Source organism: Budorcas taxicolor, chromosome 18 (genome assembly GCF_023091745.1).
Source record: "Budorcas taxicolor isolate Tak-1 chromosome 18, Takin1.1, whole genome shotgun sequence".
NCBI classification, from domain to species: domain Eukaryota; kingdom Metazoa; phylum Chordata; class Mammalia; order Artiodactyla; family Bovidae; genus Budorcas; species Budorcas taxicolor.
This window is the reverse complement of record NC_068927.1, coordinates 66,943,829-66,960,333: the sequence shown is the minus strand read 5'-3', so window position 1 is coordinate 66,960,333 and position 16,505 is coordinate 66,943,829. Positions and strand designations below refer to the sequence as shown.

Here is a 16,505-nt window from a genome sequence, read left to right as displayed (position 1 = left end):
AAGGGAGGGACCTGCCTTCCCCTAGGAGAGGACTGCTGCTATTTTGTTAATGAAATGGGCATAGTCCAGGGTAGAGTCAAAGAAGTTAGAGACAGAATTGAACGCTGCAGAAAAGAGTTACAAAATATCTACAGTCCCCAAAACCTGTTCCAACAGGTCCTCCCTTGGTTGCTCCCTCTCCTGGGGCCACTGGTACTTATCATTCTATTCCTCTTATTTGGACCCTGTCCCTTCAATCTCTTTCAAAGGTTTCTCTAAGAACAGATTCGGGCCATCTCTCGAGATCAGGTCAAGACCATTCTTCTTCTCGAGAGCCTCACCCCAAGCTCAGAAAAAGGAGACCGTGGGCCCTAGGACGATCCTCCATTCCAGACCAAAAATCGTCGCCCATATCCGGCAGGAAGTAGCTAGAGATACGGTGCCCTTTTCCCCCTTTTTTTATGATTTCACGGTCTGGAATGAGGGAGTCTTTTGGGCCTAGAATAGAAAACAACAGTCTCAAAGGCCCTTGCTGAATCATCTAACTTCGGAGAAAACAAAACCGAACTTTAGGTCCCACCCTGATGCTCCAGGCTGGTTGCATCTATCTGGGACTTATCACCCCCTCTCCAGAAACCTTCCTCCCCCTACACCTGCCCAGAAGACTTATCACCCCCTGCCCAACTACAAATGCCATCTCAGCTAAAGCATACCCAAAACATCCCGCCTGATTAACATTTCCCTTATCGCTTCCATAAACCTCCCTATAAATATGGAGCCTCCCTGATCCCTCTCAGCGCTCAGCTGGTCGTTAGGCCGACTGTCGCCCCTCCTTGCCTGAATAAAGGTAACCTACTTCTGTTGAGGTCGTCTTTCTTTTTTTTGCCTCTGCCCGAACTATACCTTACACACTGCACCACAAGGGAAGTCCCAAGTACTTTATTTTCTAAGGCAAGGATATTTCCTTGGCTTATGTTAAACTTTTCCAGCTCTAACCTAGAAGTGGCCTCTTATCTAAGGAGTTCTGATTCTTTTTACTGAAATACTGTATTCATAAGCCAATAATTGGACATTAAATATGTTCACAGCTGCTGGAATATGTCTGCATTCTAGGCTGTCACTGAATAGATAGGGGGTATGTTCATATGTAAACATTTCTATATACACTGAAATTCTTCGTCTGTATTTAAACTAACAAAGATTTCACAAGATTAGATATTTAAAAGGGCTCTTAGGGTTCCAATAGCATACCCAAGAAAGGTTTTTTGTTTTGTTTTTTTACAGGCAATGATAAAGTACCGTAAGAGAAAAAGAGCACAATACGAAAAGTAAAACCAATAAAAGAACACATGGATAAGTTGTATTTCATGAAAGTTAAGAAATTCTACTCTAGGGAAGATACTGTTAAGGAAACCAAAGCCACAGACTTAGAGGAAATATTGGTAAAGTATATATCAAATGAGTCATTTGCATCCAGAATATATTAAGAAATTGCAAGACAGTTCTTTTAATAGTAGGTAAAAAACTTTGATCAGATAATTCACTAAAGAAATGATGGCAAATACACAGGGAGAAATACTGAACACCAAGTCACTAGGGAAATGTAAATTTAAATCACAATGAAATACTTCTAGACATTCCCTAGAATTGCTAAAAATATATGGCAAATATTTTACATACAAAACTCAGCAAAGATAAGAAGAAACTGGAAAACAAACACACTCCAGGAAATGTGAAATGGTACAACCATTTAGAATACAAGGTGGCAAATTCTTAAAAAAATTAAATATTTGCATCAGTTTCCAGCATGACAGCGTGAGGAGCTTTGCAGGCCTGCTTCCCAGGGAAATGGGTGAAAATTATAAAGACATCATTTAAAGCCTCTGAAAGTGATCTGAAGGATATACAGCAAATGAAGAAACATTTACTTAAGAAAATCTAATACTCAGGTAGAAAAGCAAGGGTCCGTCACATTTGAACCTTGCAAGACTTTTCTCCACTGTGAACTTTCTGGTGCTGTACAAGGTTGAAACGCTGGCTAAATGATTTCCCACAACTGCTGCACTCATAAGGCATTTCTCCAGTGTGAATCCTCCGATGCTTAACAAGGCTGGAGCTATGGCGGAAAAATTTCCCACATTCTCTGCACCCATAAGGTCTTGCTCCAGTGTGAACTCTCTGGTGTTTAACAAGGCTAGAATTCTCACTAAAGAATCTTCCACATTCATTGCACTTAAAAGGCTTTTCTCCAGTGTGAACTTTTCGGTGTTGCACAAGGCTAGAGCTTTGGCTAAAAAATTTCCCACATTCGCTGCATTCATAAGGCCTTTCTCCAGTGTGAACTCTCCAGTGATTAATAAGGCTTGACTTGTGGCTATAGAATTTCCCACATTCACTGCACTTATAAGGTCTTTCTCCAGTGTGAACTCTCTGATGCTTCATGAGGCTTGAGTTAAAGCTAAAGAACTTCCCACATTCACTGCACTCATAAGGCCTTACTCCAGTGTGGATTCTGTGATGCTGAACAAGTGTGGAATTGTGCCTGAAAGCTTTTCCACATTCGCTGCATTTAAAAGGCTTTTCTCCAGTGTGGACTCTCCGGTGTTGAATGAGGTCAGCATTGCGGCTGAAGGATTTTCCACATTCACTACACCCGTAAGGCCTTTCACCAGTGTGAACTATTTGGTGTATAAAAAGGTTGGATTTATGGCTGAATAATTTCCCACATTCACTGCATTCATAAGGCTTTTCTCCCGTGTGTAGTCTCTGGTGCTGAACAAGTAAGTATTTCTGACCAAAGGCTTTCCCACACTCACTACACCTGTAATGCCTTTTCCCAGGGGGAACGCCCTCCCCACTTTTCGTGCTCCTACATGGCTCGCCTCCACTAGGAGCCACCTGAGGTTTGGGAAGACCAGAGCTTCCTGGGAAGACCTTCCCATTCTCCTCATGCTCTTCTCTTGTTGAGGGTTTCTCTCCAGAGTTCAGGCTCTGGTGTTGGTGAAGGTTTGCTCTGTCCACTTCTACACAACCACTCTGCTCAGAAGGTGACTCGTCAGCCTCTGCTCCACACCAACAACCTGCAAGTGCAGAAATGCTGATGAAGTGTCTGTGAGTACGTAGACTTTGGCAGGACAGGACAGCACCCTCACACGTGTCTGACACAGGCAGTAAGGGGTTCCTGGGACCCTTCTTAGTTGTCACCTTTGTTGCAACGTGCCTTCAGTGGCAAAACCCAAATCTTCCAGTGACCTTTAGCATCGCCACAACTTAGGTGGCAAGTGTCACCCATCACAGTGAGCATTGCTAAGGATGTTGAGATACCACAGCATCAGCTGTACTGTAACCTGCGAAGCTCCCTATTTCCGGCTGTGTCAGCATCCCAACACACAGGCTGGAGCACCCTGCCCAGGTGCACTGGTGTAAGGAGGCTGGTCCCCTGCACAAGCAGCCCTTCTTGTCCTCCCCTGAGTGTGACCTAATTATGTTCAAATGCACCCATAAAATGCCATTGTGCCTTTTCTTGTACTTTCCCCACCAACAAAGGCACCTGCTAACAGGTCCTCACCCTCTGCTTCTCCCTGCGTGTTGGAGCCCACTCCGTCCGTGTGACCCCCGCGTCCCCTCTCGACAGGTAGGGACTACCTCTTTGGACCTGTGAGCACAATCAACTGTTTGTGTTTTTTCCTTAGGCTCTCCTGTGTTTCCTCTCATGGCCACAGCTGACTAGCCAGGTCATAAAACAGTAGAAAATGAGGCCACTGTCAGCGAGCACTGCAGAGTGGAAGAGGGTAGGTGACAGCCCTGGCAGCTGAGGGGAAAAAAGATGGAAATCAGCCTTGGCCCCTTGTCTGATACCAAAGCATAAGGGCCTCCTGGGGAGACTCCTGGTGTGAACTCATCCCTGGGTTCACCCCGACGCTCCGCCACCTCCCTCCATGTACCTGCTGCTGTGGCTGTGCTTGAGACTCCCCCGGTAGGCACACAGGGCTCCCCACGCTGCTCCAGCTGAGTCATGTCATGGTTCCTGGACGATGTGAGTCCTACAGAAGGAACAAGGCAGGAGGGTCAAAGTGACCCACTCCTCAGTAGCCCACAGGAACTCAGGCTGAGTGTAACCAACAAGAAGGTTGGAAAAAGATGCTGCAGAAACATCCCGGTCAAGCAGTGGCCAGGTCAGCGCCTCAGTTCCTGACACAGGCAGATCCCCTATCAGCCAAAAGAGGAGGGCCAAAGTCGGGGTGTTGGACTGCCATGGATCTCTGGCATCACCAGGCCAGGGAGAGTCCAGTAGCGTAGGATCCATCTGATCGCAACACTTGGGATCCCCAAACCCATTCCTGCACAACCATGGAGCAGCTTGGGGACAGAAGTGGGTGGTGCACCCAGGCTTGGCTGTTATACCTACTCTAGGACCCAAGAAAGGATGCAGTACCCACAGACCAGCTTTGGGAGGGATGGACCTGCCCTTGGAGAGGGGAGGAGCTATAGGGTGCAAGGACCTTACCGAGAGAGGCCATCAGTGAGAAGGTCTCCAGCATCACCCCATGGTACAAGAGCCTCTGGGCCTCATCAAGGAGCCCCCACTCCTCCCAGGAGAAGTAGACAGCCACGTCCTCAAAGGTCACTTGGCCCTGCCATGATGGGGATGGTTCAGTTTACATGCCTTCTTTCCTGGGATTCTAGCCCTCCTCCCGAGCTCCCCACCTCAGTGGAGATACCAGACCCTGGTGCTGCTGATGCCCGCCCTCCTGGCCACCCCAGCGATCACCATGTTCTGTTCTCAGCAACAACAGGTGGGGGACAGGTGTCGTCTGAGCTCTGGTGCTGACCTACAGAGCCTCACCCTTCTGCAAGACAATTCACCCAAGATCCTTTAGACTGTGGTGAACCACCAAAATTCAGTCCCCTTCTCCTTTCACCCCAGTACAAGGGCCTGGGGCCACTGGCTGGCACTCTCTCCCAACATGCATATTGTTCTTCACACCACACCTCCCTCATGGCCCTGACCCTACTTGGCCCTTACCCTGGCTTCATCCTCAGCATCTTGAAACCTGGAGTAGATCTCAGGTACACTCAGCCCTCTTCCATTCTGTGTTACAAAGCAGTCTCCTGACCAGTCTCAGCATCCTCTGACACTTGTTCAAAGTCCAGGTCTACTTGTCTCACATCATGCCCACCAACAGTCCCAGGGGACCCCGTGTGACTTTGTGCTGACTTCCAGGTCCTCTCAGCCATAAGAACAAGAGCCTGGGGAACCCACAACTGGATGAATCAGCAGTAGCACCAGCTTTGCTCTCATCTCCCTGCCTGGTCTCCACCTACATCTCAGGTCCACTCCCCATGGAAATCTGGCCTCCAGCCAGATCCTCCTGACCCCTACAATGCCTCCCCACCATGACCACTACACTCCCCTCATGCGTTTCTATGAAACCCAACACCCCATCCAGCAAGAGACCCAGCCATCAGCCCCACACTCGCCTCCCTTGTTACCTAATGCACTGCCACAGGACCTGAAGGTGCCCCCTGCCAAATCTGATCACAGCTCCATCCTGGCCCATGCACCATCCACACTGTGGGTGAATCCAATCTGAACCCTTCACCTGAACTCCAGCCTGTGTGTCCAGGTGCCCAGGGGAGGAATCCACTCGAGGATTTCTGGGTTCAACAGCCAGAACCTAACTCCCTATTCCCAGTGATAATTCCTCTTGCCACCGACTTGGACGTGGTGGCACTTCCCTCCTTCTGGCTAGTGAGGCCAAACATCTCAGAATCACCTGACGCTTCCTCTTTTCTCTCCCAACCTTCCACATCAGAGAGCCTGCTCAGACCTACTTGAAAGAACAAACTCACACTCCTAACATGTTGCCCGCCTCCACTGCCACTACTCTGGCCCATCTACCACCACCCTCACCTGGGCTATTGTAGTAGCCTCCTCCCTGGGCGCCCTACCACTCAACTGACTGCTTATTAAGCCTGGCTCAGATCAGTTCCTTCTTCTGCTCTAAACCTCCTGTGGCTCCCACCACCCTCTGAATTGAGGCACACCTCTGCAGACCACCATTCCAGGTCTAACTTCTGCTGCTTGCTGTTTCCTCCACAAATGAGGGGGACCTAAGTTTGCTGGGCATTCCCAGCTCAAGCTCACCTCTAATATTTTCTAACAATCACCGTGAATGGACTCTCTTCTAGGCCTCATGCCACTGGCTGCCAGAAATGGGAACCAAACCATATGATTCCTGGTCTGCACTCAGGGACCTGATCCTGGATGACCACCTTTCAGGGATCTTAGATGGCACGGTGAGGAGCACGGCAGGTAAAACAAGTCCCAGAATGCTACAATGCGGGAGCCCAGGCAAGTGTAAGGGTAAGGATCCAGGACACCTATCATTTACCTCTTCATGGTCTGGAAGCCACTCCGCAGCCACAGCAACCTGTGGAAGAGCCAGGCCATGAGAAGAAGGCAATAATATTGGGTCCAAACAGCTCAACCAAGGTACCTCAGTCCTCGGTGATGCATGCCTCTTAACAGCTGTGTAATCTTGGACAAATACTCGACCTCCCTGTGAAGTGTTGTGATCTGTCAAATGTGGATAATAATGATGTCCACCCAAGAGGGCTATTGTTTGCTCATTTCTATGCATCAGGTTCTAACTATCAACTCTCACTGTCCTCATAAGTGATGCTTCTGTCAGCATTTCCTGGTTGGTATTAAAAATGTACTTTTTCAACATGCCTTTTAACTAAGAAAATACAATATTGAAGATGTTTGATTTAATCAAATGCTTATCAGGATATTGATATTTCAACTAATTATTATATGTTAGCTTGTTAAAGCTGCATTGTCTTAACTGCCTATGTGTGCATGCATATACATACATATTTATGTACATATGTATATATGTATTTTCACCAGTTAGTGTTAAATGAGTATTTATTCATAAACTCACAAGATAAGAAACTAGGGGATTCGGCTTGAGAAAACTGAGTAGCTACTAGTCCAACTGGCAACTGGCTGCCTGGTATACACCCTCCCGGAGGGAAGCCTGCTAGAGGCCTTTCCACTGGAGCAGCTACTCATGCCTCCTGTCCTAAAAGCTGGGGGAACTTAGGCATCAAAGGAGATGCCCTACTAGCCTACCTGAGTGTTCTTTTTCTCCACAAGGGGGAAAGAGGGCCTGCTGAGCCTGGAGTGGCAAATCTACACCACTGACCATCTCAGTCTCCAGCCCAGACCTGGGTCCGCTAACCATTCCTCCATACCAGCCAGAAACACTTTGGAGCACAGGAATCCACCCCTCTGGAGGCGGCCCACCCTCCAGGCTCATCTGAAACAAAAACCTGAACATTCTTCCTTCTAAATATAAGCCCCAGGACCTAAATATATGCCACGGACCAGGCCAGCCCCCACCATCCCTTGGATATCTCCAGCCCAGATCCCTCCCTGGAACCCCGGAACCCCTCAGGTGAGCGAGCAAGTTGCCCATGCGACACCTCCACTGTGGGAAACCTCAGGGTTACCACATCCAAAATCCAACTCCCAATCTTTTCCCTGAAACCTGCTCCCTGCAAACCAAAAAACAGGTTCGTCCTTCCTTCCCTACATTTTCACAGCCACAGCCGGTGCGGCAGGAAATCCTGTCTGTCCCGCTTTTAAAGCCTGTGAGAGACCTGATCATTTCTCCCCACTCTGGCCACCAGCGGCTAGACCAGAGCCCACCAGCACTCCACGGTATTTACTTCGTCACAGGTCTTCCAGTCTCCACTCACACTCTCATCGCCCCTACCCCTGTCTCTTTTTCCCTGCGAAGACTTTGGACAATTCTGACACACACATTGAGCCTCTCCTCTTCACAACCCTCCCTGCCCACTGGCGGCCGCACAATGAAGGCCCAGCTGCTGCGGCTGCCTTGTCCCATGCGACTCATCCTCTCATGCGGTTGCGTGCAGACTCCAGACAAATCTCAAGTTTAATACTCTCAGTTCAGTTACTGTTTCAAGGCTTTGATCGTGCCGGTCCCGAGGCCTGTAACCCTTTCCCACGTCCCATCATACTGGCTGACAGAAATACGGCCTCTCACCCACGATCTCCTTACTGACCTGGACCCAGGGGCCTGAGCAGGGGACGATCAAGGGCGGGGGGTGGGGAGCCTTTACCGTCCAGCCGGGCGACGGCGGTGAGAGACCGGAGGGCGAACATTTACCTCAGGCGGGACTTTCAGAGCGGCCGCTGCCATCGGACTCTGTGGGCGGAGCAGGGCCAGGAGCTGTGGACCAGGGCGGGCCCCACGCATCCCTGTCACGGAATCGGAATCGGGTGATTCCCGGGCGCCGCTGCTGCACGTCAGACCCGCATTAGTGCCGAGAAGAGAACGTCAGCCTCCTCTCGCCCCTTCCCGCTCCCGTCACCCTAGTTCAACACCAGCTTTCCGGAGCCTCTCATCAAGCACACAGACCCTGGAGACCCCCAAAAACGACCGCCCCAACCCCGAAGGCGGAAGTCCCGCCCCGCGGGTTCCAACGGGGAACTATCTGGGCTGGCGGCTGAGCACCGCCCCCGCAGGAAGCAGCGCCTGCTGGGTAATGTAGTCCGCTCGCCGCCAAACCTGCAGGAAGTGGACCGGTAATAGGGCGGGGCTGGCGCAGCCGTTTGCTCGGGCCAGTTACCGCATAGCCCTTACCTCATAATCGTTACCGCGAGACAGCTGTGGGGACTATTAGCTCCAAACCTAGGTAGGGCGGTTAGAGGTCCTGTTGGGCCAAGCGGCCAGGTGCTGGTCCACTGGTGGAGAGTGTGGCAAAGGGTGGCTTTCTCCTGGGGACACTCCAGGACTCATGGCCTTTTGGCTGCGGGTGAGCTGAGGGGCACTGTTGGGGGGAGGCAGGGGCCGTGTCCTGCGGAGCTCCAGAGCCCTTGCCACCGTGGCCCACTGGTGGGACTAGGTCTTCAAGCAACGAGGAACCTCTCTGCCATCCCTGCTTCCGTGACCTGGTGGCAGCAGCAGTGTGCATGGGTTGCAGTCCGCAGGACCTGGGACGCACGTACACTCCACTCCCGTTGGGGCATCTGAGGAGCCTGAGAGCTAGTTGGGTCCTGGGCACCTGGCTCCCTCAGTGATGATAGCTGTGCTGAGTCTGGGGACCTGACCTTGAGTGCACTGCCTGCTAAAACCTGCCTCTGTTGCCCAGCCTGGACACTGGCAGGAAGACCCAGATTGGGGGCTGGATGAATGTTCCCTGACAGGATTATGGGCCCAAGCAGGAACTCTCCGCTCATCAGCCAGGACCTAGACCTTGGAGGGTGAAAGTTGTGCCCTGGGCTCTTGCCCTTTCTTGTCCTAACAGAGAATTTATTCATCTGATATAGGTTTATAGAAACATCATTTGACCATGACTTGATCTCAAGAACAAGTGATCTGAAACCAAAAGTTTGCAACAACTGTCAGGTTGGTTTATTTCTCTTCCTCAATTCTTGTCTCGTCACAACAAAAATTTGGGGCAATGGACCAAAAGGTGTAGAACAGACAAGTTACAGCCTGGTTCAGGCTCAGAGAGATTTTTTATTAGTTTCACACTCCCGAAGGAGTCCTCCTCATCCTTCCAGTCAAGCCCTCTTGGCTTTCCCCTTTTATACTTCCAGTTTTCTCCTTTTTAGGCATCAGTGAACTAAAATGGACTGGAATGGACAAATTTAATTCAAATGACCATTATATCTACTGCTGTGGGCAAGAAGCCCTTAAAAGAAATGGAGTAGCCCTTATAGTCAACAAAAGAGTCTGAAATGCAGCACTTGGGTGCAATCTCAAAAATAAAAGAATGATCTTAGTTCATTTTCAAGGCAAACCATTCAATATCACAGAATCCAAGTCTATGCCCCAACCACTAATGCCAAAGAAGCTGAAGGTGAATGGTTCTATGAAGGCCTATAACACCTAGAACTAACACCAAAAAAAGATGTCCTTTTCATTATAGGGGACTGGAATGCAAAAATAGGAAGTCAAGACATACCTGGAATAACAGGCAAATTTGGCCCTGGAGTACAAAATGAAACAGGGCAAAGGCTAACAGTTTTCCCAAGAGAACGCATCGGTCATAGCAAACACGCTCTTCCAACAACACAAGAGACGACTCTACACATGGACATCACTAGATGGTCAGTACCAAAATCGGATTGATTATATTCTTTGCAGCCATAGATGGAGAAGCTCTATACAGTCAGCAAAAACAAGACTGGAAGCCGACTGTGGCTCAGATCAAGAATTCCTTATTGCCAAATTGAAACTTAAATTGAAGAAAGTATGGAAAATCACTAGGCCATTCAGGTATGACCTAGGTCAAATCCCTTACCATTATACAGTGCAAGTGAAAAATAGATTGAAGGAATTAGATCTGATAGAGTGCCTGAAGAACTACGGACAGAGGTTTGTAACATTGTACAGGAGGCAGTGATCAAAACCATCCCCAAGAAAAATAAATGAAAAAAGGCAAAATGATTGCCTGAGGAGGACTTACAAACAGCTGAGAAAAGAAGATAAGCTAAAGGCAAAGGAGAAAAGGAAAGATATACCCATTTGAATGCAGAGTTCCAAAGAATAGCAAGGAGAGATAAGAAAGACTTCATAAGTGAATAATGCAAAGAAATAGAGGAAAACAATAGAATGGGAAGACTAGAGAACTCTTCGAGAAAATTAGAGCTACCAAGGCAAAATTTTCATGCAAAGAAGGGCACAACGGACGAAATGAACAGTATGGACCTAACAGAAGCAGAAGACATTAAGGAGAGGTGGCAAGAATACACAGGACTATACAAAATAAATAAATAAATAACGGTCTTAAAGACCCAGGCAAGAGAGACCCAAGTAAGATGGTAGGTGTTGCAAGAGGGCATCAGAAGGCAGACACACTGAAACCATACTCACAGAAAACTAGTCAATCTAATCACACTAGGACCACAGCCTTGTCTACCTCAATGAAACCAAGCCATGCCTGCAGGGCAACCCAAGACAGGCGGGTCATGGTGGAGAGGTCTGACAGAGCCTGGTCCACTGGAGAAGGGAATGGCAAGCCACTTCAGTATTCTTGCCTTGAGAACCCCATGAACAGTATGAAAAGGCAAATGATAGGATACCGACAGAGGAACTCCCCAGGTCATTAGGTGCCCAATATGCTCCTGGAGATCAGTGGAGAAATAACTCCACAAAGAATGAAGGGATGGAGCCAAAGCAAAAACAATACCCAGTTGTGGATGTGACTGGTGATTGAAGCAAGATCCGATGCTGTAAAGAGCAATGTTGCATAGGAACCTGGAATGTCAGGTCCATGAATCAAGGCAAATTGGAAGTGGTCAAACAAGAGATGGCAAGGGTGAACGTCAACATTCTAGGAATCAGCGAACTAAAATGGACTGGAATGGGTGAATTTAACTCAGATGACCATCATATCTACTACTGCGGGCAGGAATCCCTCAGAAGAAATGGAGTAGCCATCATGGTCAACAAAAGAGTCCAAAATGCAGTACTTGGATGCAATCTCAAAAACGACAGAATGATCTCTGTTCGTTTCCAAGGCAAACCATTCAATATCACAGTTATCCAAGTCTATGCCCCAACCAGTAATGCTGAAGAAGCTGAAGTTGAACAGTTTCATGAAGATCTACAAGACCTTTTAGAACTAACACCCCCCAAAAGATATCCTTTTCATTCTAGGGGACTGGAATGCAAAAGTAGGAAGTCAAGAAACACCTGGAGTAACAGGCAAATTTGGCCTTGGAATGCGGAATGAACCAGGGCAGAGACTAATCGAGTTTTGCCAAGAAAATGCACTGGTCATAGCAAACACCCTCTTCCAACAACACAAGAGAAGACTCTACACATGGACATCACCAGATGGTCAACACCGAAAACAGATTGATTATATTCTATGCAGCCGAAGATGGAGAAGCTCTATACAGTCAACAAAAACAAGACCGGGAGCTGACTGTGGCTCAGATCATGAACTCCTTATTACCAAATTCAGACTCAAATTGAAGAAACCAGGGAAAACCACTAGACCATTCAGGTATGACCTAAATCAAATCCCTTATGATTATACAGTGGAAGTGAGAAATAGATTTAAGGGCCTAGATATCATAGATAGAGTGCCTGATGAACTATGGACAGAGGTTCGTGACACTGTACAGCAGACATGGGTCAAGACCATCCCCATGGAAAAGAAATGCAAAAAAAGCAAAATGGCTGTCTGGGGAGGCCTTACAAATAGCTGTGAAAAGAAGAGAAGCAAAAGCAAAGGAGAAAAGGAAAAATATAAGCATCTGAATGCAGAGTTCCAAAGAATAGCAAGAAGAGATAAGAAAGCCTTCTTCAACGATGAATGCAAAGAAATATAGGAAAACAACAGAATGGGAAAGACTAGAGATCTCTTCAAGAAATTTAGAGATACCAAGGGAACAGTTCATGCAAAGATGGGCTCGATAAAGGACAGAAATGGTCTGGACCTAACAGAAGCAGAAGATATTAAGAAGAGGTGGCAAGAATACACGGAAGAACTGTACAAAAAAGATCTTCACAACCAAGATAATCATGATGATGTGATCACTAATCTAGAGCCAGACATCTTGGAAAGTGAAGTCAAGTGGGCCTTAGAAAACATCACTACAAACAAAGCTAGTGGAAGTGATGGAATTCCAGTTGAGCTATTTCAAATCCTGAAAGATGATGCTGTGAAAGTGCTGCACTCAATATGCCAGCAAGTTTGGAAAACTCAGCAGTGGCCACAGGACTCGAAAAGGTAAGTTTTCATTCCAATTCCAAAGAAAGGCAATGCCAAAGAATGCTCAAACTACTGCACAATTGCACTCATCTCACATGCTAGTAAAGTAATGCTCAAAATTCTCCAAGCCAGGTTTCAGCAATACGTGAACCGTGAACTCCCTGATGTTGAAGCTGGTTTTAGAAAAGGCAGAGGAACCAGAGATCAAATTGCCAACATCCGCTGGATCATGGAAAAAGCAAGAGAGTTCCAGGAAAACATCTATTTCTGCTTTATTGACTATGCCAAAGCCTTTGACTGTGCGGATCACGATAAACTGTGGAAAATTCTTCAAGAGATGGGAATACCAGACCACCTAACCTGCCTCTTGAGAAATCTGTATGTAGGTCAGGAAGCAACAGTTAGAACTGGACATGGAACAACAGACTGGTTCCAAATAGGAAAAGGAGTACGTCAAGGCTGTATATTGTCACCCTGCTTATTTAACTCATATGCAGAATACATCATGAGAAACGCTGGACTGGAAGAAACACAAGCTGGAATCCAGATTGCTGGGAGAAATATCAATAACCACAGATGTGCAGATGACATCACCCTTATGGCAGAAAGTGAAGAGGAGCTATAAATCCTCTTGATGAAAGTCAAAGAGGAGAGCGAAAGAGTTGGCTTAAAGCTCAACATTCAGAAAAAGGAGATCATGGCATCCGGTCCCGTCACTTCATGGCAAATAGATGGGGAAACAGTGGTAACAGTGTCAGACTTCATTTCTGGGGGTTCCAAAATCACTGCAGATGGTGACTGCAGCCATGAAATTAAAAGACGCTTACTCCTTGGAAGGAAAGTTATGACCAACCTAGATAGTATATGCAAAAGCAGAGACATTACTTTGCCAACTAAGGTCTGTCTAGTCAAGGCTATGGTTTTTCCTGTGGTCATGTATGGATGTGAGAGTTGGACTGTGAAGAAGGCTGAGTACCAAGGAATTGATGCTTTTGAACTATGGTGTTGGAGAAGACTCTTGAGAGTCCGTTGGAATGCAAGGAGATCCAACCAATCCATTCTAAAGGAGATCAGCCCTGGGATTTCTTTGGAAGGAATGATGCTAAAGGTGAAACTCCAGTACTTTGGACACCTTATGCAAACAGTTGACTCATTGGAAAAGACTCTGATGCTGAGAGAGATTGGGGGCAGGAGGAGAAGGGGACGACCGAGGATGAGATGGCTGGATGGCATCACGGACTCGATGGACGTGAGTCTGAGTGAACTCCGGGAGATGGTGATGGACAGGGAGGCCTGGCGTGCTGCGATTCATGGGGTCGCAAAGAGTCCGACACGACTGAGCGACTGAACTAAACTGAACTAAAGACCCAGATAACCACGATGGTGTGATCAATCACCTAGAGCCAGACATCCTGGAATGCAAAGTCAAGTGGGCCTTAGGAAGCATCACTACGAACAAAGCTAGTGGAGGTGAAGGAATTCAGTTAAGTTCAGTCACTCAGTCATGTCCAACTCTTTGCAACCCCACGTACTGCAGCACGCCAGGCCTCCCTGTCCATCATCAACTCCCAGAGTTTATTCAAACTCTCATCCCTTGAGTCGGTGATGCCATCCAACCATCTCATCCTGTCGTCCCCTTCTCCTTCTGCCCTCAATCTTTCCCAGCATCAGGGTCTTTTCAAAGTTGAACTATTTCAAATCCTAAAAGATGATGCTGTGAAATTGCTACACTCAATATGCCAGCAAATTTGGAAAACTCACCAGTGGCCACAGGACTTAAAGAGGTCAGTTTTCAATCAAACCCCAAAGAAGGGCAATGCCAAAGTATGTTCAAATTACCACACAATTGCACTTATTTCACATGCTAGCAAAATAATACTAAAAATTCTCCAAGCTAGACTTCAACAGTATGTGAAGTGAGAACTGCTAGATGTTCAAGCTGGATTAAGTAAAGGCAGAGGAACCAGAGATCAAATTGCCAACATCCGTTGGATCATAGAAAAAGCAAGAGAATTCCAGAAAAACATGTACTTCTGCTTCACTGACTATGCTAAAGCCTTTGACCGTGTGGATCACAACAGACTTTGGAAAATTCTTAAAAGATGGGAATACCAGACCATCTTACCTGCCTCCTGAGAAGCCTGTATGAAGGTGAAGAAGCAACAGAACCAGACATGGAACACCAGACTGGTTCCAAATTGGGAAAGGAGTACATCAAGGCTGTTATTGTGCACCCCCACCCCACCCCCCGTTTATTTAATTTATATAGAGAGTACAAGACGCGAAATGCCAGGCTGGATGAAGCACAAGCTGGAATCAAGATTGACAGGAGAAATATCAATAACCTCAGATATGTAAATGATACCACTCTATAGCAGAAAGCAAAGAGAAACTATAGAGCCTCTTGATGAAAGTGAAAGAAGAGAGTGAAAAAGCTGGCTTGAAACTCAACATTCAAAAAACTAAGATCATAGCATCTGGTCCCATCACTTCATGGCAAATAGATGAGGTAACAATGGAAGGACTGATGTTGAAGCTGAAACTCCAATACTTTTGCCACCTGATGCAAAGATCTGACTCATTTGAAAAGACCCTGATGTTGGGAAAGATTGAAGGCAGGAGGAGAAGGGGACAACAGAGGATGAGATGGTTGGATGGCATCACCAACTCCATGAACATGAGTTTGAGCTTGAGTCTGGCTCCTTAGACCACTCGGCCATCCTGACAGGTTTAAACATGAGTTTGGGTAAACCCCAGGAGTTGGTGATGGACAGGGAGGCCTGGCGTGCTGCAGTCCATGGGGTCACAGAGTCAGACACAACTGAGCAACTAACTGAACTGAACTGAACAATGGAAACAGCGACAGACTTTATTTTTCGGGGGCTCCAGAATCACTGCAGTTGATGGCTGCAGCCATAAAATTAAACAACATTTGCTCCTTGGAACAAAGGCTGAGCAACAACAGCTCCTCCTTTTGGTTATGTCCTGTGCAATGTAGGGCTTGTACACAAATCAATGAAAGGGAATACAAATGGGCATATGCTCAAGGCTGATTAACAATAAAAGTTATATAACAGCAGGCTATGTTGTTTATATCTCCCCATAATTCCACCTGTGATAATTAGATGCAGAATATTCATAAACCCTGTATCAGCTCCTAACTGCCTAACTAGCCAAGGTTAGAGAGCTCCTGTGGTCATTTTGTATCCACTGTGTGCCCAGGGCACATGTGTAGCAGTTGAAAAGTCGCTGCAGTTATTTCGTAGCATGTGTGCGAGCTCTCCTGGGTGTGTCTGGGGTGGAGTTTAGAGATCAGCTTGCATCCCTTTCAGCCAGGCCTCCCCTCAACACTCATGTCTTCTACTCAATACAACTAACCACACACACACCCCTCACTTTTCAGTTTTTCTTAAGCTTTTAGGGAGTCTGGGGTTTGGGGCATGAGACATCCATCTCCTTATCTGTCTCTGCAGTGAGCCTTTTACTGCTCCAAACTCCTACATTTTGGTATAATTTGGCCTCACTCTTTGTGGGCCACATGGACTTGCATTGAGTAACAGAGCTGCAGAGATGATGGTGGAGCAGTAGTGAGGAACTCTGCCAGACTCATGTAGAGACCATCCTTCCTGTAAATGGGCTTGTATTTCAATGTGTCTGCACAGCTGGTGCTCCAGTCTTTCATTCTCTTGAAGGACTTAAAGAGGTTCTTGAGGAGCACAAGAAAGTGGTTTCCTTAGAGTGAACCAATTATATGTTAC

At 47.2% G+C, this 16,505-nt stretch overlaps 1 protein-coding gene across 2 annotated transcripts; it reads right to left on the bottom strand.

Moving 5' to 3' along the window:
- Positions 1-1,743: 1,743 nt before the first annotated feature.
- On the bottom strand, positions 1,744-8,431 carry LOC128062829 (zinc finger protein 773-like). Of its 2 annotated transcripts, XM_052655267.1 has the most exons (5): positions 8,184-8,216; positions 6,375-6,413; positions 4,487-4,613; positions 3,924-4,022; positions 1,744-3,059 (listed from the first exon to the last, which is right to left on the bottom strand). In XM_052655267.1, exons 1-5 carry the CDS (start codon positions 8,214-8,216, stop codon positions 1,948-1,950), a joined length of 1,410 nt encoding a protein of 469 aa, XP_052511227.1. In that variant the 3' UTR covers positions 1,744-1,947. The 2 variants fall into 2 exon arrangements, with proteins under 2 accessions (XP_052511227.1, XP_052511226.1); XM_052655266.1 differs by lacking the exon at positions 6,375-6,413 and having other exon boundaries at positions 8,184-8,431.
- Positions 8,432-16,505: the final 8,074 nt, after the last annotated feature.

What these genes read in the sequence shown, in the direction of transcription:
- LOC128062829 (XM_052655266.1), bottom strand. Translation starts at nt 8,273, where the DNA reads ATGCGTGGGGCCCGCCCTGGTCCACAGCTCCTGGCCCTGCTCCGCCCA. An exon ending in CTCTGAAAGTCCCGCCTGAG is followed by an intron (nt 4,614 to 8,183) that starts GTAAATGTTCGC and finishes CCATCATGGCAG; the next exon opens with GGCCAAGTGACCTTTGAGGA. An exon ending in CTCACTGATGGCCTCTCTCG is followed by an intron (nt 4,023 to 4,486) that starts GTAAGGTCCTTG and finishes TTCCTTCTGTAG; the next exon opens with GACTCACATCGTCCAGGAAC.